General features: G+C 36.1%; 2 protein-coding genes and 2 long non-coding RNA genes across 4 annotated transcripts in view; 2 read left to right on the forward strand and 2 right to left on the reverse strand.

The window, feature by feature from the left end:
- Nucleotides 1–3175, forward strand: part of LOC133247749 (uncharacterized) — a 45740-nt gene extending 42565 nt beyond the window's left edge. Inside the window, exon 2 of the long non-coding RNA XR_009736478.1 lies at nt 2860–3175. This is a non-coding gene — a long non-coding RNA (uncharacterized LOC133247749). The remainder of the gene's footprint in view (nt 1–2859) is intronic.
- LOC133247748 (uncharacterized) overlaps nt 1–25260 on the reverse strand; it is a 62755-nt gene that overhangs the window by 26177 nt on the left and 11318 nt on the right. The window lies entirely within an intron of this gene.
- LOC133248617 (olfactory receptor 6C3-like) lies at nt 14536–15480 on the forward strand. The gene has a single exon (XM_061419011.1). The coding sequence runs from the start codon at nt 14536–14538 to the stop codon at nt 15478–15480; it is 945 nt and encodes a 314-aa protein (XP_061274995.1).
- On the reverse strand, nt 20984–22001 carry LOC133248880 (olfactory receptor 6C1-like). Its single transcript, XM_061419165.1, has one exon. The coding sequence runs from the start codon at nt 21920–21922 to the stop codon at nt 20984–20986; it is 939 nt and encodes a 312-aa protein (XP_061275149.1). The 5' UTR covers nt 21923–22001.

A 25260-nucleotide genomic window follows, 5' to 3' on the forward strand; every position in this document is an offset into this window, starting at 1 on the left:
ACTGCAGAGATAAATTGAACTTTATTTAGTATATTTGTCTTTATAATAGTGTAACAATTCAGAAACTATTCAGTTTTAAACTGAATAATTGATAGGCTAACAGATTTACTTTGGAGCCTAGTTTCTCATGGCAGAGAAAGATCCAATGTTGTATAAGAGAAGTTGAAAAATCCTGTTATTGGATTAGAATAAAATTGTCAGTGTGATGCTATTATTTTTTATGTATTTCCTTTCTCCATTTCATGAAAGTTCCAAGGAGTCATGATAGCTCAATAGCAAAACCCCACAAAGCATCCAGATGCATGGTTCTAAGCATCATTTCTTGCTAAAAATAGTTTCTGAGAACTGGAGAAATGGTTGATTACAGGACTAAATATTTGAAGGATATGATGAGCTAGAGTATCTTATTGTTACAGAAAGGGTAGCAGCATGTCAACAAAGGACTCACTTAGAAGGAGTACTCTATATAAGGACATTTGATCCCTCCAATAAATAATTATATAAATAGATAATAACACATTAAGTAGAAAACACTTCAAAATAAATTAATAAATTGTTAATAGGATTAGAGAAAAGAGTGTTGTTCTTTATGGTAAAATCCCAACTAATAGATGTAAAAGAACTGATAGATTTAGAAAAATAAATATTGTGTTAATATTAATGGTACTCTATTATATATTTCCACTATCTAGATTAGAGAACAACTAATACTGAATTATTATAATAGATAAGAGTTTGTTAAGGAATATGATATTTATACAATCTCAAAGTATTCCTGCATTGCACAGAATATCACTGTGCAATGAGGGGAAAGTACCTTTACAGTGGAGAACTTGATAGTAGAGAAACTAGCTAACCAGTAAGAAATACTAACATTGATAATATAAGCTAAGTCGCTTCTGTCGTGTCCAACTCTGTGCGACTCCATAGACGGCAGCCCATCAGGCTTCTCTTTCCCTGGGATTCTCCAGGCAAGAATGCTGGAGTGGGTTGCCATTTCCTTATCAAGCTGACATCAAATATCTCTTAACATGATGTATTGAGATGTTTCAGTCCTACTGACTATTTGCCTATCCCTGTACAACTGATTGGAGAAGGCAATGGCACCCTACTCCAGTACTCTTGCCTGGAAAATCCCATGAATGGGGGAGCCTAGTGGGCTGCAGTCCATGGAGTCTCGAAGAGTCGGACACGACTGAGTGATTTCACTTTCACTTTTCACTTTCATGCATTGGAGAAGGAAATGGCAACCCACTCCAGTGTTCTTGCCTGGAGAATCCCAGGGACGGGGGAGCCAGGTGGGTTGCCGTCTCTGGGGTCGCACAGAGTCGAACACGACTGAAGCGACTTAGCAGCAGCAACAGTACAACTGATACAGTCTTAGTTATGGTGGCTTTATCTGGTAGAATAATTATCCTGGTTTCCTTGCCTTCTTTTTAGGATTGCCTCAGCAGTATTGTCTTTCAGTTTTTATTGAATTTGTGTGCCATGAAGAAAGGTACACATAAAATACATGTGTAACACACCTAATTATGAAAAAAAAAATGTGCACACATGTAACCAACAGGAAGAGTGAAAATTCTTATCAGACACCCAGAAACTCTAATCAGCCTACCTGTACTCATTTGGAATATTTTCTTTGAAAGCCTTATCATTTGGGACCCATACTGGTTTTTAAATAAACACTTCTGTGGTCAGAATGTTTTCAATTCTTTGACATTTTTTTTTTAATTGAAGCATAATTACTTTACAATGTTGTGGTGGTTTCTGTCATACAGCAATGTGGATCAGTCAGAATTATATATATATATCTCCTTCCTCTTGAGCGTCTTTTTCCCTGCTCCATCCCACCCCGTTAGGTTGTCACAGAGTCCCAGGTTGGGCTCCCTGTGTTATATAGCAACTCCCCACTAGTTATCTATTTTATATATATATATATATATATATATATATATATATATATATACACATACATACTACTTTCTCAATTTTTCCTAGCCTCTACTTCCCTTGCTTTGTCACAATTCCATTCTCTATGTCTTCATCTCCATTTCTTCTCTGTAAAAAGATTAATCAGTCCTGTTTTTCTAGATTTCATATGTATGCATTAATATAGGATATTTGGTTTTCTCTTTCTGACTTACTTCACTCTGTATTATAGACTCTAGATTCATCCACCTCACAACTGACTGGAACTTGTTCCTTTTTATGAATTCTTGGCTTGTTATGAACCAGTTTATAATCCAGCATATGGCTGTGTGTGTGTGCTCAGATGTGGCTGACTCTTTGTGACCCTGTGGACTATAGCCTGACGGGCTCCTCTGTCCATGTGCTTAGTCACTTCAGTCATGTCCTACTGTTTTTGAATCCATGGACTGTAGCCCATCATGGGGATTCTCCAGGCAAGAATACTGGAATGCGTTGCCATGCTCTACTCTAGAGTCCCCTGTCTATGGGAGTGTCCAAACAAAAAAATTTTAAGTATTTTTAGCCTAGTTCCTATAAGTAAAATGGAGATTTTAAAAGAATTCTATGGAAAACACACACAGTGGCATATAGTAAGAAATTCTTTTATTTTTAAAGTACATTTATTTATTTTAATTGGAGGTAAATTACTTTACAATATTGTATTGGGATGGTTGTACCCCCAGAGGGATGGTACGGGGAGGGAGGTGGGGGGGTTCAGGAATGGGAACACGTGTATACCCGTTGCAAATTCATGTTGATGTAAGAAATTCTTTTAAAAAGAGTTATCTATTTTATTGTTGTTTCAAAGATCTCCCAAGTTAGATCAGAATGGCATAACACTCTCAGAAATAAATTCCAGTGTAGTCCATGAATAATTCTCTTTTCTTTCAGCTCTTTTGTTTCTGTTTTCTCCAGAAAGTTACTCAGAAGAAGAAAAAAGTGAGTAACTACATGGAAATAAGAGAGTTTATCCTCCTGGGAGTGTCCGATGACCCACAAGTTCACGTTGTGATCTTTGTCTTTCTGCTCATCACCTACATGCTCAGCATCACTGGGAACCTGACCTAAATTATCATCCTGACCCTGCTGGATGCCCACCTCTAAACCCCCATGTGTTTCTTCCTCAGAATTTCTCCATATTAGAAGTGTCATTCACAACTGTCACTATATCCACCATTATTATAGGGGATAAAACCATTTCTCTTAATGACTGTATGGCTCAGTTATTTTTCTTTTTTCATTCTCTTGGGAGTCACTGAGTTTTATCTTCTGACTACCATGTCCTATTACCGTTACATTGCCATCTGAAAACTGCTGCATTACATGACCATCATGAATCATAGAGTCTGCACACTGCTTGTCTTGACTTCTTGGCTGGCTTCATTCTTTATCACATTTCCATTACTCATGTTCTCCCTACAGCTTGATTATTGCAAGTCCAATGCTATTGAACATTATGCATGTAATTTCCCCCCCCTTTTAAACTTTCTTGTCCAGACATCAAATTCCTATAGATAATGGTGTTTTCTTATGTTGTGTTTACTCTGATATTCACTTTGGCATTATAATTCTGTCCTACACATATATCATCAGAACAATTTTGAGGATCCCGTCTACCACTCAGAGGACAAAGGCCTTTTCAACGTGTTCGTCCCACATGATCGCCGTCTCCATCTCTTTTGGCAGCTGCATTTTCATGTACATGAATCCATCAGCAAAGGACAGGGTCTCTTCGAGCAAGGGATAGCTGTGCTAAATACCTCTGTAGCCCCCATGCTAAATCCATTTATCTATACTTTAAGGAATTAGCAAGTTAAGCAAGCCTTCATGGATATGGCAAGGAAGAATGTACTTTTCTCAAGGAAAAAATAAAAGTCTTATTTATTAGAAGCATAAATTAGAAGCGTAATGAAATGCAATTAAATAAAACTCAGAGCTTTTCAAATCTATTAATATTCATATTGTCTCCATGGAGTTATTTTCCATTACTCATACTCTCATTGACAGCAGCTTTGCAAGCATACTGTATACATTTTTTGTTTCTATTCATATTCCCATCCTTCTCTCATGCACTTCCCTACTTTTGGGCTCAGCTTTTCATTCTGTGCTTCCCAGTTGTCACCAGGGGTAAAGAATCCACCTTCAATGCAGAAGACACAAGAGACACATGTTCGATCCTCGGGTGGGAAGGATCCTATGGAGTAAGAAATGGCAGAACACTCCAGTATTCTTGCCTGGAAAATTCTGTGAACAGGGGATCCTGATGGGCTATGCTCCATGATGTCACAAAGATCTGGCATGATTGTGCAACTGCATGCATGTGTTATACCCTGTAACTATGAAACTGCCATTCCCTTCTTTGAAACTTTTAAAATTCCATTTCTCCCACAATATTTTCTGGGAAATTAAATTCAGACAGAAAGAGGCAGAGCAAGAATGCACAAGAGAGATTTCTTTCTAGAAATTCAGGAAACAGTAAATCATGCTAAACACTATTTTTAGTTTACTATACAAGACCATGAGCATAATCTGACCATCTTATTAGAGTATTACATATATTATTCTCTCCATACTATGGTCTACTTAGTAATTGCATAAAAAACAGCACAACTAAAAAATTAATGGAATTATAGTTTCTTAAGAAATCAAAAAACTTTTCTCATAATCCATCTTAAAATCTTCTCTGCCATATAATTTATCAATTTGAGAACAATTATGAGTATATACTTTCAAGAAAACTGTGAAGTTATCCCTCTTTTGGGGAACTCTTTAACACATATGACATAACAATTTCTAACAAAACTCTGAAGAATTAGATACTATTGGAAACTATATATGACTAGATTTGTTATAGTCAGTTGTATATTTAAATTAATGCTTGAAGTCAAGCTGTTTTTTTTAATAATCAATAGCTGACACTTTTTTACACCTTTCTCATATTAATGGTTATTTTGAGTTAATACTGTACACATATAATTCATCCAATTACCTAATTAAATGACAATTAATAGGGATAAAGATGCTAACATAGGCAAAATTTTACTGTATATAAATTTTAGCTTTTATTTTGTTAAAAATTTGTATATTTACTCTGTTTTAAGCATTATAATGCAGCATTGCATTTGAAAATGTATTGATTAGAATTTAGAAGATGATTATAGAAGATCTTGGTCTCTGGTACTAAAGAAATGTTTTTTTTTTTGTTTGTTTTTTTTTTTTGCTTTTCCATGAAGCCAAAATTTCAAACAATATGAATGTTACACAAACTCATCTTATATTTTCTAATGATTTTTCTAGAAAGACTGTAATTGTAATTCATTGAGCCAAATTCTTCCTGATATGCAGATACTGTACTCAGTTAAGAGATTCAGAGCCATACTTTGCTGAAAAAGAAAACAACTTTTTTTTAAATTTTTATTTTATTTTTAAACTTTACATAATTGTATTAGTTTTGCCAAATATCAAAATGAATCTGCCACAGGCATACATGTGTTCCCCATCCTGAACCCTCCTCCCTCCTCCCTCCCCACACCATCCCTCTGGGTCGTCCCAGTGCACCAGCCCCAAGCATCCAGTATCGCGCATCGAACCTGGACTGGCAACTCGTTTCTTACATGATATTCTACATGTTTCAATGTCACTCTCCCAAATCTTCCCACCCTCTCCCTCTCCCACAGAGTCCATAAGACTGTTCTATACATCAGTGTCTCTTTTGCTGTCTCGTACACCAGGTTATTGTTACCATCTTTCTAAATTCCATATATATGTGTTAGTATACTGTATTTATGTTTTTCCTTTTGGCTTACTTCACTCTGTATAATAGGCTCAAGTTTCATCCACCTCATTAGAACTGATTCAAATGTATTCTTTTTAATGGCTGAGTAATACTCCATTGTGTATATGTACCATAGCTTTCTTATCCATTCATCTGCTGATGGGCATCTAGGTTGCTTCCATGTCCTGGCTATTATAAACAGTGCTGTGATGAATATTGGGGTACATGTGTCTCTTTCCCTTCTGGTTTCCTCAGTGTGTATGCCCAGCAGTGGGATTGCTGGATCATAAGGCAGTTCTATTTCCAGTTTTTTAAGGAATCTCCACACTGTTCTCCATAGTGGCTGTACTAGTTTGCATTCCCACCAACAGTGTAAGAGGGTTCCCTTTTCTCCACACCCTCTCCAGCATTTATAATTTGTAGACTAGATTATTGTACCCAGCAAGGATTTCATTCAAGTATGAAGGAGAAATCAAAAGCTTTTCAGACAAGCAAAAGCTGAGAGAATTCTGCACCACCAAACCAGCTCTCCAACAAATACTAAAGGATAGTCTCTAGACAGGAAACACAAAAACAGTGTATAAACTCGAACCCAAAACAATAAAGTAAATGGCAACGGGATCATACTTATCAGTAATTACCTTAAACTTAAATGGGTTGAATGCCCCAACCAAAACACAAAGACTGGCTGAATGGATACAAAAACAAGACCCCTACATATGTTGTCTACAAGAGACCCACCTCAAAACAAGGGGCACATACAGACTGAAAGTGAAGGGCTGGAAAAAGATTTTCCATGCACATAGAGACCAAAAGAAAGCAGGAGTAGCAATACTCATATCAGGTAAAATAGACTTTAAAACAAAGGCTGTGAAAAGAGACAAAGAAGGTCACTACATAATGATCAAAGGATCAATCCAAGAAGAAGATATAACAATTATAAATACATATGCACCCAACACGGGAGCACCACAGTACGTAAGACAAATGCTAACAAGTATGAAAGGAGAAATTCACAATAACACAATAATAGTGGGAGACTTTAATACCCCACTTACACCTATGGATAGATCAACTAAACAGAAAATTAACAAGGAAACACAAACTTTAAACGATACAATAGACCAGTTAGACCTAATTGATATCTATAGGACATTTCATCCCAAAACAATGAATTTCACCTTTTTCTCAAGCGCACATGGAACCTTCTCCAGGATAGATCACATCCTGGGCCATAAAGCTAGCCTTGGTAAATTCAAAAAAGATAGAAATCATCCCAAGCATTTTTTCTGACCACAATGCAGTAAGATTAGATCTCAATTACAGGAGAAAAACTATTAAAAATTCCAACATATGGAGGCTGAACAACACGCTGCTGAATAACCAACAAATCACAGAAGAAATCAAAAAAGAAATCAAAATTTGCATAGAAACGAATGAAAATGAAAACACAACAACCCAAAACCTGTGGGACACGGTAAAAGCAGTCCTAAGGGGAAAGTTCATAGCAATACAGGCACACCTCAAGAAACAAGAAAAAAGAAATAAATAACCTAACTCTACACCTAAAGCAACTAGAAAAGGAAGAAATGAAGAACCCCAGGGTTAGTAGAAGGAAAGAAATCTTAAAAATTAGAGCAAAAATAAATGCAAAAGAAACAAAAGAGACCATAGCAAAAATCAACAAAACCAAAAGCTGGTTCTTTGAAAGGATAAATAAAATTGACAAACCATTAGCCAGACTCATCAAGAAACAAAGGGAGAAAAATCAAATCAACAAAATTAGAAACGAAAATGGAGAGATCACAACAGACAACACAGAAATACAAAGGATCATAAGAGACTACCATCAGCAATTATATGCCAATAAAATGGACAACGTGGAAGAAATGGACAAATTCTTAGAAAAGTACAACTTTCCAAAACTGGACCAGGAAGAAATAGAAAATCTTAACAGACCCATCACAAGCATGGAAATTGAAACTGTAATCAAAAATCTTCCAGCAAACAAAAGCCCCAGTCCAGACGGCTTCACAGCTGAATTCTACCAAAAATTTAGAGAAGAGCTGACACCTATCCTACTCAAACTCTTCCAAAAAATTGCAGAGGAAGGTAAACTTCCAAACTCATTCTATGAGGCCACCATCACCCTAATACCAAAACCTGACAAAGATCCCACAAAAAAAGAAAACTACAGCCCAATATCACTGATGAACATAGATGAAAGAATCCTTAACAAAATTCTAGCAATCAGAATCCAACAACACGTTAAAAAGATCATACACCATGATCAAGTGGGCTTTATCCCAGGGATGCAAGGATTCTTCAATATCCGCAAATCAATCAATGTAATACACCACATTAACAAATTGAAAAATAAAAACCATATGATTATCTCAATAGATGCAGAGAAAGCCTTTGACAAAATCCCACATCCGTTTATGATAAAAACTCTCCAGAAAGCAGGAATAGAAGGAACATACCTCAACATAATAAAAGCTATATATGACAAACCCACAGCAAACATTATCCTCAATGGTGAAAAATTGAAAGCATTTCCTCTAAAGTCAGGAAGAAAACAACTTTAAACAATACTAAAGAGTTTTCCAGTTTGGAAAGAGTCATGGAGCTACTATTTCCTACCTTCTTGTTGAAACAATAATTTCTACTGTTAATTGGAAATATTTGAAAATACTGAAGCTTAGAATTGATTGATGATATTGGTTCTTGATATCTGCATAAAAATATACCATAAATTAGCTAGTTGTATTTCTAAGAATTAAAAGAACTGTAAAATTATTACAAAAGATATGAAGGAGTTTATGCTGATATCAGATAATGTGACTGTTTATATAATTCTACACAAACTCTTTAGTGGTTACTATAAAGATTTCAGTCAGTACAAGCGTTTTAATTATCAGTATCAGAAGTCAACAGAATTTGTGTATAAAGGGCACTATATTAATAATTTGGAATTTGCAGACCATAATGTCCCTGATGAAATTACTCAACTCTTCCCCTCTGTAATACAAGTGAAGCTATAAACAATGTGTGAATGAAAGTGCTCAGGTGTGTCCAATTAAACTTTTAGCACAAAGAGGGGGTGGACCAACTGTTGCCCATGGACCACAGTTTGCACACCTCTGTTTTAGACTTTTCTATAAACTTTGGCTAGTATAGTATTTCTTATTTAATATAAGGTAATTTGACTAAAATTTGAAAATTCAATAAAGATATAAGTATTTTAAATTTAATAGCAAAATTATTTATTTTTTAATTTATTGTTAAGAAGGTAAATAAGCACAATCTTATAAAGTATTTTCAGAAAAAAGATGAGGAAAACATTTCATATTCATTTTTGGACATTTATAATGTTCATAATATCAAAAGGTTAAGTGAGAAATAAAGTCACGAGCAATTTGACTCATAAATTAAGGAGATAATGCACCCAAATAAATTATCAAATTAGTATTTCATTTTATATGTGGTCTTATCTCAAAGAAAATTTATCTTTAGAAAATTTATTTGTGAAATTTGCCTCATTAAAAGAGTAAAAATGAAAACAAAAATTGAAAAAGAAAATCACATATCCTCTGATAAAATTCAATGTCCATTTATGATTTTTTAAAGTCTCTTAGTAAAATAGAATAGAACATTATTTCTGTAGCATAGGTAACCTGACTAGATCATCACAACTAGATACACTACAAGCTCCTTGTCTGGCTCCAGTTTAAACAAGTCAACAAAAAATGATGTTTTGAGACAACTGGGTGTCTAGGAGTATGTTCCCAGTGGCTCAGTGGTAAAGAATCCTCCTGCCAATGCATAAGACTTAGGAGACATGGATTCAGTCTCTGGGTTAGGAAGATCCCCTCAAAGAGGAAACAGCAACCTCCTCCAGTGTTCTTGCCTGGGAAATCCCCTGAACAGAGGAGCCTGGTGGGCTAGAGTCCATGGGGTCTCAAAGAGTCAAATACAACTGAGCAAGTGAGCATGAACAAGCACAAGTGTGTGCAAGGTGATAAATGATACCAAAGACATTTTGCTAAGTTCTGGTTTAAAATACAACAAAATATTTAAAAGTTTTTCAAAACACAAGTAAAGCAATATAAAATAGCCTTCATATTTATTGAATCTGCTTGATCTGTACTTGAAACTATTTCTCTAGTTCTCTATCCTAGTGTGTACTTGAAAGTATTCAAAATTTAAAGTTTACAGCAAACATCATTTTTAATGTTTTAGATAGTAGCTGTAGTCTTGGTAAAATCAGTTATAAGATGTGAAGGACCACTATAACTGTTTTTATTCAATACTCTCCTGGAAATTCTATCCAGGAAACTATTTCAACAAAAATTGAAAAATATCAGAAATGAGAAAACAAAACAAACAACCCAAATCATTATTTTCAAGTAACGTGATTTTCCTTCTAGGACCTTATTGTATTTACACTACATGCTTCTTAAAATGGAAAGTCTCCTCTCCCAGATAATCACATGGTTACCACCCATCCCTCCTTCAGATCTCTGTCCAAATATCACCTCAATAAAATCTACCCCTTTGACACTATTTAAAATTATACTAGCCCCCCCACTTCCAAGGCATTTCAGTTTTCTATTTCAAAATAATTATTAGCATATGAAATACTATATAGTTTACTAATTAATTCCATTCATGCTTACTGTCTACATTCTCTCACATCCCTCACCCCATGAAAGCAGTGATCTTTGTCCACTTTGTAGATGAACTGGTTCACTCCCAACAGTGGTGTACTGGAGCCTGTCTGGACCACATCACAGGACCCAGCTGTGCACTGGTAGCTTGAAATCTGCCACAGTGAGAGATTTGCCTTTATATTTGAAGGGCCTGGCAACCCACTCCAGGATTCTTGCCTGGAGAATTCAATGGACAGAAGAGTCGGGTGGGCCACAGTCCGTGGGATTGCAAAGAGTAGGACACAACTGAGTGACTAATATTTTTTTACCCAAATTTTTTTACCCAAAGTGATTCTTTTCATATTTTGTTTCTCAAATTATTTAACAATCAGTTTTTAAGATTTTATTGAGTACCAGAGATTGATTATACACCAAAATGATTTCAATGTATTTATTCATTCAGAAATATTCATTGAGTATCCACCACATGACTGACAGATGTTCTAAATGAGAGGATAGTAAATGTTTAACAACTGTCTCTCAGGTGAGGGACTGTTTTGTCATGTTTGCCAATTTCTATGATGCAAAGTCAAAATTCAATGGAAATAATCACAGTAATTCTCCTGAGGAAAAGTCCAGAATTTCTGAGGAAAAAGTGTGGACTCTTTAAATACAATAATAAAGAGTCAAAACTAAATCAGAATTTTGCAGACTCAATATCATGTGTTGTTTATGAAGTTGCCTCATTTACCTCAGTCATTTTGGTTTTTGACAATTTCTTTTTTAAAATAATTTTACTTATTCATTTATTTTTGGCTGCACCAGCTTTCTCTAGTTGAGACAGGTGGGGGCTACTTCTACTCACGTTGTGTGAGATCCTCATTGCTGTGGCTTCTCTCCATGTGGAGCACAGGCTGTAGGTAGCAGGAGTTTCAGTAGTTGCAGCATATGTACTCAGTAATTGTGGTTTCTAGGCTCTAGAGCACAGGCTCAATATTTGTGGCACACTGTCTTAGTTGCTCCATGGCATGTGGGACCTTCCCACATCAGGGATCGAACCCACATCTCCAGCATTGGCAAGTGGATTCTTTACCACTGAACCACCAGGGAAGCCCAAACATTTTCTTATTCATACTTACAAAACCGATTCACCTGTGTCTTTTAATAATGCATCATTAGCCCTCTGTTTACTTAACACAATCCTCTGAGAAAACAGGAAAGACAAGATAAATCCAATTCCGTATGTATGACTTACATGGAGAAGAAATTTCTAAATCTCTTTTTCTCAAAGCAGCATTTGTAGGAAAATATAATAGTCTCTGAAGCCTAAGAAAAATACTACTCAAATTGCATGGATATATAATCACAGAATTAGAAAATAATCATTTAAAATCTGTGCATTAATACAAAGAAATGTTTTAATAAGTAGTGTTTTAATTATATGAAAAGGGGCAAATACAAGAAGTGTTTTATTAACCCACCCAGTGCAACCGAGTGTTTTACACAGAGATTGTATAAGAGACAAATAGCAATTATGTGTTGTGGTGAAATGTGCCCCAAATTTTGCAGTATCAGGAATGAAGGCTGTTGTGGTCAAATATTACCAGTTGAACCACAATGAGAATATAATCCTTGAGAGCCATTGCAGAGTTAAGTCACCATATTTGTTTACAGAGTACTATAGAAATCAAATAACTTGCTAACTCACTTCATCAACTCTGAAATTATACAATCATTGAAGTGACAGACCATACAATTTGAGACTAAATCATCAAGAAAAACCAGGAGGTAAGTAAAATTTGTTATTATTTAGGTTAATGCATATTACTACATCTCAATTATGTGTTTTATTTGTATATGGGTTTGTGAATTTAGGAAATTTTTGTTATTAAAGATTAAATGGTGGTTACTAACAAGAAAACTATTCATGGAGTCCTAAAGAAGCAGCATAGCAGTAAGTCTTTAGTTGTTCATTAATTTTTCTTAAGTTGAATGGTTTTCTCTTATAGGAATAAAACTATAAAAATGACATCCCCTATTTAAAGGAATAGCTGCTTCCCAGTAAAGGTTTTGACCATCTACTTATTCTTTTGATAAAGTAAAATTGTAAAACAAAAGAAAACAAGTGTGCATTGTATGAACTAAACTGTGTCTAGGCAATTCTTTCTTTTGGTAGCAGAAGTTACCCTTTCTTGTGCTTTTAGTCTTTATAAGGAAAGGAAGAAGGGATTGCATCAACCAAAGCCTTAAAAAGGTAATTTGGGAGAGAGTGCCAACAAAATATTCCCATGGGTAAACACCCGTATTCTAACATGAGATATTACTATGTTGTGTGGTTGTTGCTCAGGTGGTTAGTCGTGTCTGACTCTTTGTGACCCATGAACTGCAGCATGCCAGTGTTCGCTATTCTTCACTGTCTCCCGGAGTTTGCTCAAACTCATGTCCACTGAGTCGATGATGCTATGAAGGTATCTCATCTTCTGTTTTCGCCTTCTCCACAGCCCTCAATCTTTCCCTGCATCAGGGTCTTTTAAAGTGAGTCAGCTCTTCCCATCAGGTGGCCAAATTATTAGAGCTTCAGTCTTTCCAGTGAATATTCAGGGTTAATTTCCTTTAGGATTGACTGATTTCATCTCCTTGCTATCCAGGACTGAAGAGTCTTCTCTAGCACCACAGTTCAAAGAAATCGATTCTTTGGCTCTAAGCCTTCTTTATGGTCCAACTCTCACATCCGTACATGACTACTGGAAAACCACAGCTTTGACTGCTTGGACCTTTGCCCACAAAGTGATGTTTCTGCTTTTTAATACACTGTCTAGGTTCATAATAGCTTTTCTTCCAAGGAGCAAGCACCTTTTAATCTCATGGCTGCAGTTACCATCTGCAGTGCTTTTAGAACCCAAGAAAAGAAAATCTGCCAGTTTCCATTTTTTCCCCTTCTACTTGCCATGAAGTGATGGGACCAGATGTCATGGTCTTAGTTTTTTGAATGTTGAGTTCTAAGCCAGGTTTTTCACTGCCCTCTTTCACCTTCATCAAGAGACTATTTATTCCTCTTCACTTTCTGCCATGAATGTGGTATTATCTGCATAACGGAGGAAATTGATATTTCTCCCAGCAATCTTTATTCCAGCCTGTGATTCATCCAGCCTGGCATTTCGCATGATGCATTCTGCATGTAAGTTAAATAAGCAGGGTGATAATCTTCCCTGCTAGCTTAGATGATAAAGTTTGTCTGCAATGCTGGAGATGCAGGTTTGATCCCTGGGTTGGGAAGATCCTCTGGATTCTCTGGAGAAGAAAATGGCAACCCACTCCAGTATTCTTGCCTAGAAAATCCCATGGACAGATGAGCCTGGTGGGTTACAATCCACGTGGTTGCAAAGAGTCAGACACGACTGAGCAACTAAAATACACACACACTAACCAGCATGTGATAATATACAGCCTTGAAGTACTCCTTTCCCAGTTTTGAAACAGTCCATTGTTCCATGTCCAGTCCTTACTGTTGCTTCTTGTCCTGCATATACATTTCTCAGGAGGCAGGTTAGATTGTCTGGTATTCCCATCTCTTGAAGAATTTTCCACTGTTTTACTATGTTGACTAGTCCTTTAAACTAATGAAATTCACTTAAACAAAGTGGGCCTCAGTTATGCAAAAAATAAAATGTGGAAGTAGACATACATAAACTGTGTATGCTTTTAAACTCTCTATTTAGATTAAAATGCAAACTATACTTGTTTTTATAATACTGAAGAAAGCAGAAAAATCATTAAAATATTTCTGTTTTACAAAGGAAGATAAATATTTAAAAGAATAACTTGAAACAACTAAAAATTATTAGAGAAAAAAGCCTTATATAAGTGTTATAATATGAGTTTTATTTTATCCATAGTCTATATTAATGTATTTTTGAAGAAAAAATAATATTGAGCTTCAGTTAATATTCCTTACTAGAATTAAAAGTTGAATGGAAATTGGAGAGAGTTCTGTAGGTGAACATGTTCTTAAATTTCATTCATTATCATCATGAAGGGTACTTTAAAGGCTTTGTATTCTATCCTCAAATGTATTTTGATTTTTTATTTCTTATAGGAGACACATCCATTTTCTTTTTGAATGGGGGGAAAGGATCAACAATGAAAAACCACACAAGACCCACAGAATTCATTCTTCTGGGGCTATCAGATGACCCAGAGCTTCAGATTGTGATTTTTCTCTTTTTAATCATCACATATATATTAAGTGTCACTGGAAATTTGACCATCATCATTCTCACCTTGGTGGACTCCCATCTACAGACACCTATGTATTTTTTCCTCAGGAACTTCTCTATATTAGAAATCTCCTTTACAACTGTCTGTATTCCTAGATTTCTGGGCACAATTATCACGAGGAACAAAATGATTTCATACAATGATTGTATAGCTCAGCTGTTTTTCTTCATTTTCTTGGGTATCACTGAATTTTATCTTCTAACTGCCATGTCCTATGATCGCTATGTAGCTATCTGCAAACCCCTGCATTACACAACCATCATGAACAACAGAGTCTGTGTATTGCTTGTCTTTTGTGCTTGGCTGGCAGGGTTCTTAAACATCTTCCCACCTGTTATTCTTTTTCTCCAGTTAGATTACTGTGGTTCTAATATCATTGATCACTTTACTTGTGACTATTTCCCTCTCTTGCAACTATCCTGCTCAGACACATGGCTCCTTGAAGTGATTGGATTTTACTCTGCAATAGAGATTCTGCTTTTTACTTTGGCATTAATAATTCTATCCTACATGTTCATCATCAAGACAATTCTGAGACTGCCTTCTGCCAGTCAGAGAAAAAAGGCATTTTCTACATGCTCCTCTCACATCATTGTCATTTTCATCTCTTATGGAAGCTGTATATTCATGTATGCCAACCCTTCAGCAAAAGAAAAGGCATCCTTTAACAAAGGAGTTGCTATTATAAATACTTCTATTCCTCCTATGATGAATCCATATATATATTCATTGAGGAACCAGCAAGTGAAACAAGCCTTCAAGGAGACCATCCAAAAGGTTATCTTTTTCTCCAGTAAAGGCAAGTGATTGTATCATTAGAAGAATAAAGTTCTCATTAGTACTTTCTATTACTCATAATCTGTCAAAAACTCTTTCATTACAGTTGTATGATTCCTTTTCATTTATTTCCACATTCAAATTTCCCCACACCCAAACCAATAAACTGGTTAAAGCTGACTATTGTTTCAAAATATTCTGTAATTCTTTTTATTCAAATATACTTGAATAAAGTAAAAAAAAAAAAAAACCACAGGTAAATGTTAAAATTTTGAGTAGAAACTTTATTTTTGAAGATGCACAGGCATTTAGTTTGATGAAAAGAGTGTGAGGGTTGATGTGGACTTCTGAAATTTTCATTTTACCAGGTAATAGAAATGACATTATTAGGAAATTTTATTCTATTTGGAATTTTCAGGAAATCAAACAATGGCAATCAATAGAGTGCTGGAAATACAATATAAATATCTATTCAAATATTTTTAAAAGATTAGAAATTCAAGTATATTGAACTCTTTTTACTATTAATAATACTTTTATGATAATAAGGAGAAAGAGAAGAGGAAAGTTGAGATTAATTTTTGTCAGCAATTACTATATTACAGACCTATTCTAATTATTCTCTTTATATTGGCTCATTGAATCTTTCCAACAACTTTATGTCATTGTTCGGTCACTCATTCATGTCTGACTCTGTGTTACCATGGACTGCAGCACACTAGGCTTCTCTGTCCTTCACTATCTTCCTGAGTTTGCTCAAACTGATGTCAATGATCTGGCGATGCCATCCAACCATCTCATCCTCTGTTGCCCCCTTCTCCTCCTGCCCTCAAGTTTTCCCAGCACTATGGTCTTTTCCAGTGAGCTGGCTCTCTGAATCAGGTGGCCAAAGTTTTGGAGCTTGAACTTCAGCATCAGTCCTTCCAATGAATATTCAGAGTTGATTTCCTGTAGGATTGACTGGTTTGATCTTGCAGTCCAAAGGACACTCCAGAGTCTTCTCTAGCAGTGCAGTCTAAAAGCATCAATTCTTGGGTGCTCAACCTTCTTTATGGTCCAACTCTCACACTCATACATAACTACTAGAAAAAAATAGCTTTCACTATATGGATCTTTGTTTGCAAAGTTATATCTCTGCTTTTTAATATACTATCTAGGTTCATCATAGCTTTTCTTAAACAACTTTCTGAGGTAACTGTAAATGTTTTTCTCTTGAAGAAATGTTTACCTTGTTTTTCATTTGGAAATGTTTTATATGATTATTCTTATTTCACAGCCATGATGAAAAGGTAAAATATGAAATTAAATTTAATTGGCAATAGAGAAGGATAAGAAAGAAAAGGGATCCAGATTGGAAAAGAAGAAGTAAAACTTTCACTGGAGACAGCATGATATTGTACAAAGAAAACCCTAAAAATACTATCAGAAAATGACTAGAGTTAATCAATGAGTTTAGTAAGGTTGCAGAATACAAAATCAATACACAGAAATCCCTTGAATTCCTATACACTAGCAATAAAAATCCAAAAGATAAATTAAGAAATCACCCACATTCACCAAGGCAACAAAAAGAACAAAATATCTAGGAATAAATGCACAAAAGAGCTGTATAGAGGAAACAATAAGACACTGATGAAAGAAATCAAAGATGACATAAACACATGGAGAGATATACCAATTCTTGGATTGGAAGAATCAATGTATCAAAATCACAGTTCTAAAAAACACATGTATCCTAATGTTCATTGCAGCATAATTCACAATAACCAGGACATGGAAGCAACCTTGATGTCCCTTGACAGATGAATGGATAAAGAAGTTGTGTTAAGCACATGCACAGAGAAGGTTGTCAAAGGGTCACAAAGACTTGGCCTCTACAGAGCACACATGCACAACCATACGCTGGGTTATAAACTGGTTCATAAACCAAGCATCCACATAAAGGAACAAATTCAAGTCAGTTGTAGTGAGGTACATGAATCTAGAGCCTGTTATACAGAGTGAAGTAAGTCAGAAAGAGAACAACAAATGTTGTATATTAATGCATACATATCCGTTCAGTTCAAACACTCAGTCATATCTAACACTTTGGGACCCCATGGACTGCACCACACCAGACCTCCCTGCCCATCACCATCTCAATGAACATTAAGTCAGTGATACCATCCAACCATCACATTCTCAGTCATCTGCTTCTCCTCCTGCCTTCAATCTTTCCCAGCATGAGGGTCTTTTCATATGAGTCAGTTCTTTGTATCAGATGATCAAAGTATTGCAGTTTCAGCTTCAGCATCAGTTCTTCCAAAGAATATTCAAGACTGATTTCCTTTAGGATGGACTGGTTGGGTCTCCTTGTAGTCCAAGGGACTCTCAAGAGTCTTCTTCAACACCACAGTTCAAAGGCATCAATTTTTTGGCACTCAGTTTTCTTTATATTCCAACTCTCACATCCATACATGACTACTGGAAAAACCATAGCTTTGACTAAATAGACATTTGTTGACAAAATAATGTCTCTGCTTTTTAATATGCTGTGTAGTTTGGTCATAACTTTTCTTCCAAGGAATAAGTGTCTTTTAATTTCATGGTTGCAGTCACCATCTGCAGTGATTTTGGAGCCCCCCAAAATGATATCCATCACTGTTTCCATTGTTTCCCCATCTATTTGCCATGAAGTGATGGGACCGGATGCCATGATCTTATTTTTCTATATGTGGAGATTTAAGCCAACATTTTCACTCTCCTCTTTCACTTTCATCAAGAGGCTCTTTAGTTCCTCTTTGCTTTCTGCCATAAGGGTGGTGTCATCTGCATATCTGAGGTTATTGATATATCTCCTGGCAATCTTGATTCCAGCTTGTGCTTTATCCAGCCCAGAGTTTCTCATGATGTACTCTACATATAAGTTAAATAAGCAGGGTGACAATATACATCCTTGACATACTCCTTTCCCTATTTAGAACCAGTCTGCTGTTCCATGTCTGGTTCTAACTGTTGCTTCCTGACCTGCATGCAAATTTCTCAAGAGGCAGATCAGGTGGTCCTGTATTCCCATTTCTTTAAGAATTTTCCACAGTTTGTTGTGATCTACACAGTCAAAAGCTTTGGCATAGTCAATAAAGCAGAAGTAGATGCTTTTCTGGGACTATCTTACTTTTTCCGTGATCCAGTGGATGTTGGCAATTTGATCTCTGGTTCCTCTGCCTTCTCTAAATCCACCTTGAACATCTGGAAGTTCATGGTTCATGTACCGTTGAAGCTTGGCTAGGAGGATTTTGAGCATGTGAGATGAGCACAGCTGTGTGGTAGTTTGAACATTCTTTGGCATTGCCCTTCTTTGGGATTGGAATGAAAACTGACCATTTCCATTCCTGTGGCCACTGCTGAGTTTTCCAAATTTGCTGGCATATTGAGTGGAGCACTTTCACAGTATCATCTTTTAGGATTTGGAAGAGCTCAACTGGAATTCCATCACCTCCACTAGTTTTGTTCATAGTGATGCTTCCTAGGGCCCACTTGATTTTGCATTCCAGGATGTCTGGCTCCAGGTGAGTGATCACACCATCGTGATTATCTGGGTCATAAAGATCTTTTGTATACAGTTCTTTTGTGTATTCTTGCCACCTCTTCTTATTATCTTCTGTTTCTTTTAGATCCATACCATTTCTGTATTTTATTGTCCCCATCTTTGCAGGAAATATTCCCTTGGTATCTTTAATTTTCTTGAAGAGATTTTCAGTCTTTCCCATTCTAGTGTTTTCCTCTACCTCTTTGCATTGATCACTGAGGGAGGTTTTCTTTTTGTTCTTTACTATTCTTTGTAACTCTGCATTCAAATGGGTATATCTTTCCTTTTTTCCTTCGCATTTTGTGTCTGTACTTTTCTCAGTTGTTTGTAAGGCCTCCTCAGACAACCATTTTGCCTTTTTGCATTTCTTTTTCTTGGAGATTGTCTTGATCACTGCCTGCTGTAGAATGTCATAAGTCTCTGTCCATAGTTCTTCAGTCATTCTGTCTATTAGATCTAATCCTTTGAATCTATTTGTCACTTTCACTGTATAATTGCAAGGGATTTGATTTAGGTCATATCTGAATGGTCTAGTGATTTTCCCTAATTTCTTTAATTTAAGTCTGAATTTGTCAATAAGGAGTTCATGATCTGAGTTACAGTCAGCTCCTGATCTTGTTTTTGCTGACTGTATAGAACTTCTTCATTTTTGACTGCATAGAATATAATCAATCTGATTTCGGTATTGACCATCTGCTAACATCTATGTGTAGAGTCTTCTGTTGTGTTGTTGGAATAGGGTGTTTCTTATGACCAGTGTGTTTTCTTTGCAACTCTATTAGCCTTTGTCCTGCACTATTCTGTATTCTAAGGCCAAATTTGCCTATTACTCCAGGTATTTCGTGGAGTCCTTTATGATGAAAAGGACATCTTTTTGGATGTTAGTTCTAGAAGCTATGGAACTGTTCAACTTCAGCTTTTTCAGCATTACTGGTCAGGGCATAGACGTGAATTACTCTGATATTGAATGGCTTGCCTTGGAAATGAACAGAGATCATTCTGTCATTTTTGAGATTGCATCCAAGTACTGAATTTTGGACTCTTTTGCTGACTATCAGGGCTACTTCATTTCTTTTAAGGGATTCTTGTCCACAGTAGTAGATACAATGGTCATCTGAGTTAAATTCACCCATTCCAGTCCATTTTAGTTTGCTGATGCTAAAATGTTGATGTTCAATATGGAATCTAGAAAAATGGTACTGGTGAACCTATTTCCAGGGCAGCAATAGAGACATGACATAGAAAACAGACTTGTGAGCATAGTGGCAGTGTGGGTTGGGAGAAGGCAGGATGAATTGAGAGAATAGCATTGAAACTTATACATTACATATGTAAAATAGGTAGCAATGAGAGGTTGCTGTATAACACAGGGAACTTAACCCAGGGCTCTGTGACAATGTAGAGGGGCAGGCTGGGGTAGGAGGCAGAAGTGAAGTCAAGAAGGAGGAGACATATGGATACTTATGACTGAATCATGTTAATGCATGGAAGAAACCAAGACAACATTGTTAAACAATTATCCTCCAATTAAAAAAATTGAAAAAATAGTGCGTAAAATAATTTAATATTCCCTAAATTTCTAGAAAGAATATTTCTTGGTGAAATCAAAACACAGTTCTCTCTCATGCGCTGCTTCTCTGCCTTTTTCTGTCTGCTCTTAATTTTATAAGAAATATTGTGAAAACAAGGACTTAAAAAATGTTTCAAAAAGGGAAATTAAGCCAGTCCAAGGCTACAAAGTGGAATGATAAGCCCAAGGGAAAGGAAATACATGAGAGAATGATGGGAATTAGAATGGGAATAATGTATATACTATCTTTGGTAAGATGCTGGCAATAAAAGTATGACCAGTGAAAAACACTTCTAGGGAAATTATGTGAAAATTAATAGATTTTGAAAAGCCCTGATTTTTATTTGATTGCTCTTTGTTATGCCTCTAATTTATAAAGCAGGACTTTTATTTTTTCATTTCCTTGAGAAAAGTAGAATCTTCCTGGCCATGTCCATGAAGGCTTGCTTGACTTGTAGATTCCTTAGGGTATAAATAAAGGGGTTCAGCATGGGGGCTACTGAGGTGTTTAGCACAGCCACTCCCTTGCTCAAAGACACCCTGTCCTTTGCTGATGGATTCATATACATGAAAATGCAGCTGCCATAAGAGATGGAGATGACAATCATGTGGGAAGAACACGTGGAAAAGGCCTTTGTCCTCTGAGTGGTAGAAGGGATCCTCAAAATTGTTCTGATGATATACGTATAGGAAAGAATTATTAATGTCAAAGTGAACATTAGGGTAAACACAGCAGAGGAAAAGCCCATCATCTCTAGTAATTTAGTGTTTGAACATGAAAGGTGTAATAAGGGGAAATAATCACAAGTAAAATGATCGATAGCATTGGACTTACAGTAATCAAGCTGTATGAACAGCATGAGTGATGGGAATATAATTAAGAATGAAGCCAGCCAAGAAGCCAAGACAAGCAGGGCGCAGACTTTATGATTCATGATGGTCATGTAATGCAGCGGTTTGCAGATGGCAATGTAGCGGTCATAGGACATGGCAGCCAGAAGGTAAAACTCAGTGACTCCCAAGAGAATGAAAAAAAATAACTGAGCCATACAATCATTAAAAGGGATAGTTTTATCTCCTGTAATGATGGTGGTCAGGAACTTTGGTATAGTGACAGTTGTGAATGACACCTCTAATATAGAGAAACTCCTGAGGAAGAAATACATGGGGGTCTGGAGGTGGGCATCCAGCAGGGTCAGGATGATAATGGTCAGGTTCCCAGTGATGCTGAGCATGTAGGTGATGAGCAGAAAGACAAAGATCACAACCTGAACTTGTGGGTCATCTGACAGTCCAAGGAGGATAAACTCTCTTATTTCTGTGTAATTTCTCATTATCTTCTTTTCAATAACCTTCAGAGTAAAACACAAAGAAGCTCAAAGAAAAGGGAAGTATCCATGGATAGAACTGTAATTTATTTCTGGAAGGGCTATGCCATATTAATTTAACTTGGGAGAATTTATTTTTTAAGACTTTTTTTTTTTACCATATGCTAGTGTGTGTATTTATCATAGAATATTTCTTTTGAAATCCCTATTTTATTTATCTGTATGAGGTTAAAAATATATAGTTTTCATTTTATCCTAATCATATACTCTAAGTAAGAGGAGTAGGAATTTTAACCTAGGCTTTTCTAAGTGTTTGAAATACTGGAATAGAAATGCTACTTGTTGACTCTATTAAATCTTTCCCTAAATGATTTCTTTCCCGTTGGGAAGCTCCTCGTCTTTTCTTCAAACACAGTAAAACTCTATTATTTCCTAATCTTTTATCTGATTTCTTGCATTAGTATTTGCTAATTAATATAGAAAATCCAAAAATGTCAGGAGAAAGATCGCTCGAATGGGACTGTCTCCCAAATGAACATCACTGGAGTTAAATCTTCAACAATATGAAAGACGTCTAAGTTCTCACTCTGACTCACATTCACTTTCCTAACTTCCAAGTCCTTATCTGAATCACATCTAATGGACTCATTGTTGTGACCTCCTCAAGCATTGGAGCAGGGGTTTCTGAAGTCTGCAATCTAATGCCTGATGATCTGATATGACGAGGATGAAATAATAATAGATATACAGTGCAAAATACACATAATGAGCTTGAGCCATCCTGTAACTACCCCCCACCCAGGTCCATGGAAAAATTGTCATCTACTAAATTGATCCCCTGGTCACAAAAAGTTAGGGAACTTCTGTAGAGTCCAGAGTACAGAGGAGGCAGAGTGGATTTTTCATAGACTGGATCTGTGTCATTGGCTAAGGAGACCAAATTGTATGAATATCTAATACCAAACATAAAGCAATACCTTCCAGAGAACATTTTTTCTTCAAAATTTCTCCCTTCTAAATGTTATTATTATTCTCTATATGTGTGTGTATTCTGCTTTCTAGTCTATGTTGTATTTTTATATTTTCCTTTTTTATACATTCATGTTCACTTAGTTAAAGCTATACCCTGTCAGTATATTGGTATAATTCATTAAATAGCAATGAAAGCCTTCTATTTTGTCTTCCTGTTTAGCAATAATAATAATAACAATCCATTTACTTAAAAAAAAAAAAAGAAAGAATTCCCTCAATAAATTGATCCAGTTCTTTTCAATATCACTCATGCTGTGAATTCAAATTGAGTGGTAAAGTTAATTCCAGTATCAGGAGAGATCTTTATGCAATAGAATATTTAATTTAAAGATATAAGTTTATTGATTTGTTGTATGTGCATGCTTAGTCACTCAGTTGTCCAGCTCTTTGCAAACCTATGGACTATATCCCATAGGTCAGGCTCTTATATTCATAGGATTCTCCAGGCAAGAATACTGGAGTTGGTAGCCATTCCCTTCTCCAGGGGATTTTTTGACTAAGGGATCGAACTAGGGTCTCCTGCATTGCATTTGAGCCACCAGGGAAGCCCTTTTTAGTATGTATGGCATCATTACTCAGTTTCATCTCTCAGTCTTGTCTGACTATTTGTGACCCCATGGACTGCAGCAGTCCAGGCTTTCCTGTCCATCACCAACTCCCAGAGTTCATCCAAACCTACATCTATCAAGTCAGTGATGCCATCCAACCATATCATCCTTTGTTGTCCCCTTCTCCTCCTGCCTTCAATCTTTCCCAGCACCAGGGTTTTTTCCAATTTGCCAGTTCTTTGCATCAGGTGTCCAAATTATTGGAGCTTCAGTTTCAGCATCAGTCTTTCCAATTAATATTCAGGACTGATTTCATTTGCAATTGATTGGTTTGATCTCCTTGCAGTCCAAGGGACTCTCAGGAGTCTTTTCCAATGCCGCAGTTCAAAAGCATTAATTCTTCAGTGCTCAACTTTCTTTATGGTCCAACTCTTATATCCACACCTGACTACTGAAAAGACTGTAACTTTGACTAGACTGACCTTTGTCAGCTAAGCAATGTCTCTGTTTTTTTTTTTTTTTAAATATACTGTCTAGTCTGCATCATAATATTGTGAAAGTTCTCAGTGTTTATCTGTCTTATAAGCATGAGCCCTCTTTTCACTCACTTTCCTGTATAGGAAAAATATAGCTACTGTCAATTCAGGGAAAATTCCAACTGAGATGAACAGTGGCCAATTCTACTGGGAAATCATGTGATGTTTAGGAGAAAATGAATATATTCTTTTGCTAATCCTCAAGGACCAGAGGAAAACAATGTTAAGAGCACTTACAAAAACAACAGGCTTTATGTTTTTTGTAAACAAATTCATGGCAACTCAAGTATTTTATAGATACTTTCTAAGGCAAATGTAAAAGTCCTTGTTCTCAATTAACAACAATTGTCTGTAATTAACAGCTGCGTATAATTCAGATCAGTAAACCATTTCTGGAATGTGAAGTGTCAGCCATTCCTGGGATGTTTTTGGTAAAGCAATGAAGAATATATCTAAGTCTATAAGACATCATTTTAAACTTTCCTTCCTTAGGACTTTTCCACATTTTCCCTGCTATTCCCTTAGAATTTAGGATAACAAGCTTCATATTCTTTTCTGTCCCTTTCTTTTTAAATTCTAATGTCTTAGATATTTCATTGTTGAATCAGGCTTGTGGTTCATTTAAAGTGAAAATTAACATATTCAATAAACTATTGCTTGCTGGAGGAAGCAGGGATAATTGAGATTGGCCCATATACACTATTGATCATTGCTCACTATTGCTCATCTCAGTTGCATCCAACTCTTTGTGGTCCTTTGGACTGTAGCCTGCCAGGCTCCTCTGTCCATGAAATTTTTTCAGGAAAGAAATACAGGAGTGGGTTGCCATTTCCTCCTCCAGGCAATCTTCCTGACCCAGGGATTGAATCTGTGTCTCCTGCATTGCAGGCAGATTCTTTACCCACTGAGCCATTGAGAAAACCACATGCTATTGTTGCGTAGAGTTCTTTGTGCTATATAGTATGCTTCATTAGTTATCTAGTTTATGCATAATTGATACCACTTATAACACAATATTGTAAAACAACTATATCCAATAAAAAGGAAAACAAAAAAGGCAAAAGCTTGACATTGCTTCGAGCAAGATAACGGAAATGGTTTTCAGGACACCTCTGTCATTCTTTAGTAGATTGTAAGGATGATTTCTCGCAAAAAGAGCACTAGCATTCCCCAAATTCTCCAATTTAAAAGAAGCAACAGTATTGATGTATCTATTAAAAACAGATTA

The sequence above is a fragment of the Bos javanicus genome, chromosome 5, assembly GCF_032452875.1.
Source record: "Bos javanicus breed banteng chromosome 5, ARS-OSU_banteng_1.0, whole genome shotgun sequence".
Lineage (NCBI taxonomy): Eukaryota > Metazoa > Chordata > Mammalia > Artiodactyla > Bovidae > Bos > Bos javanicus.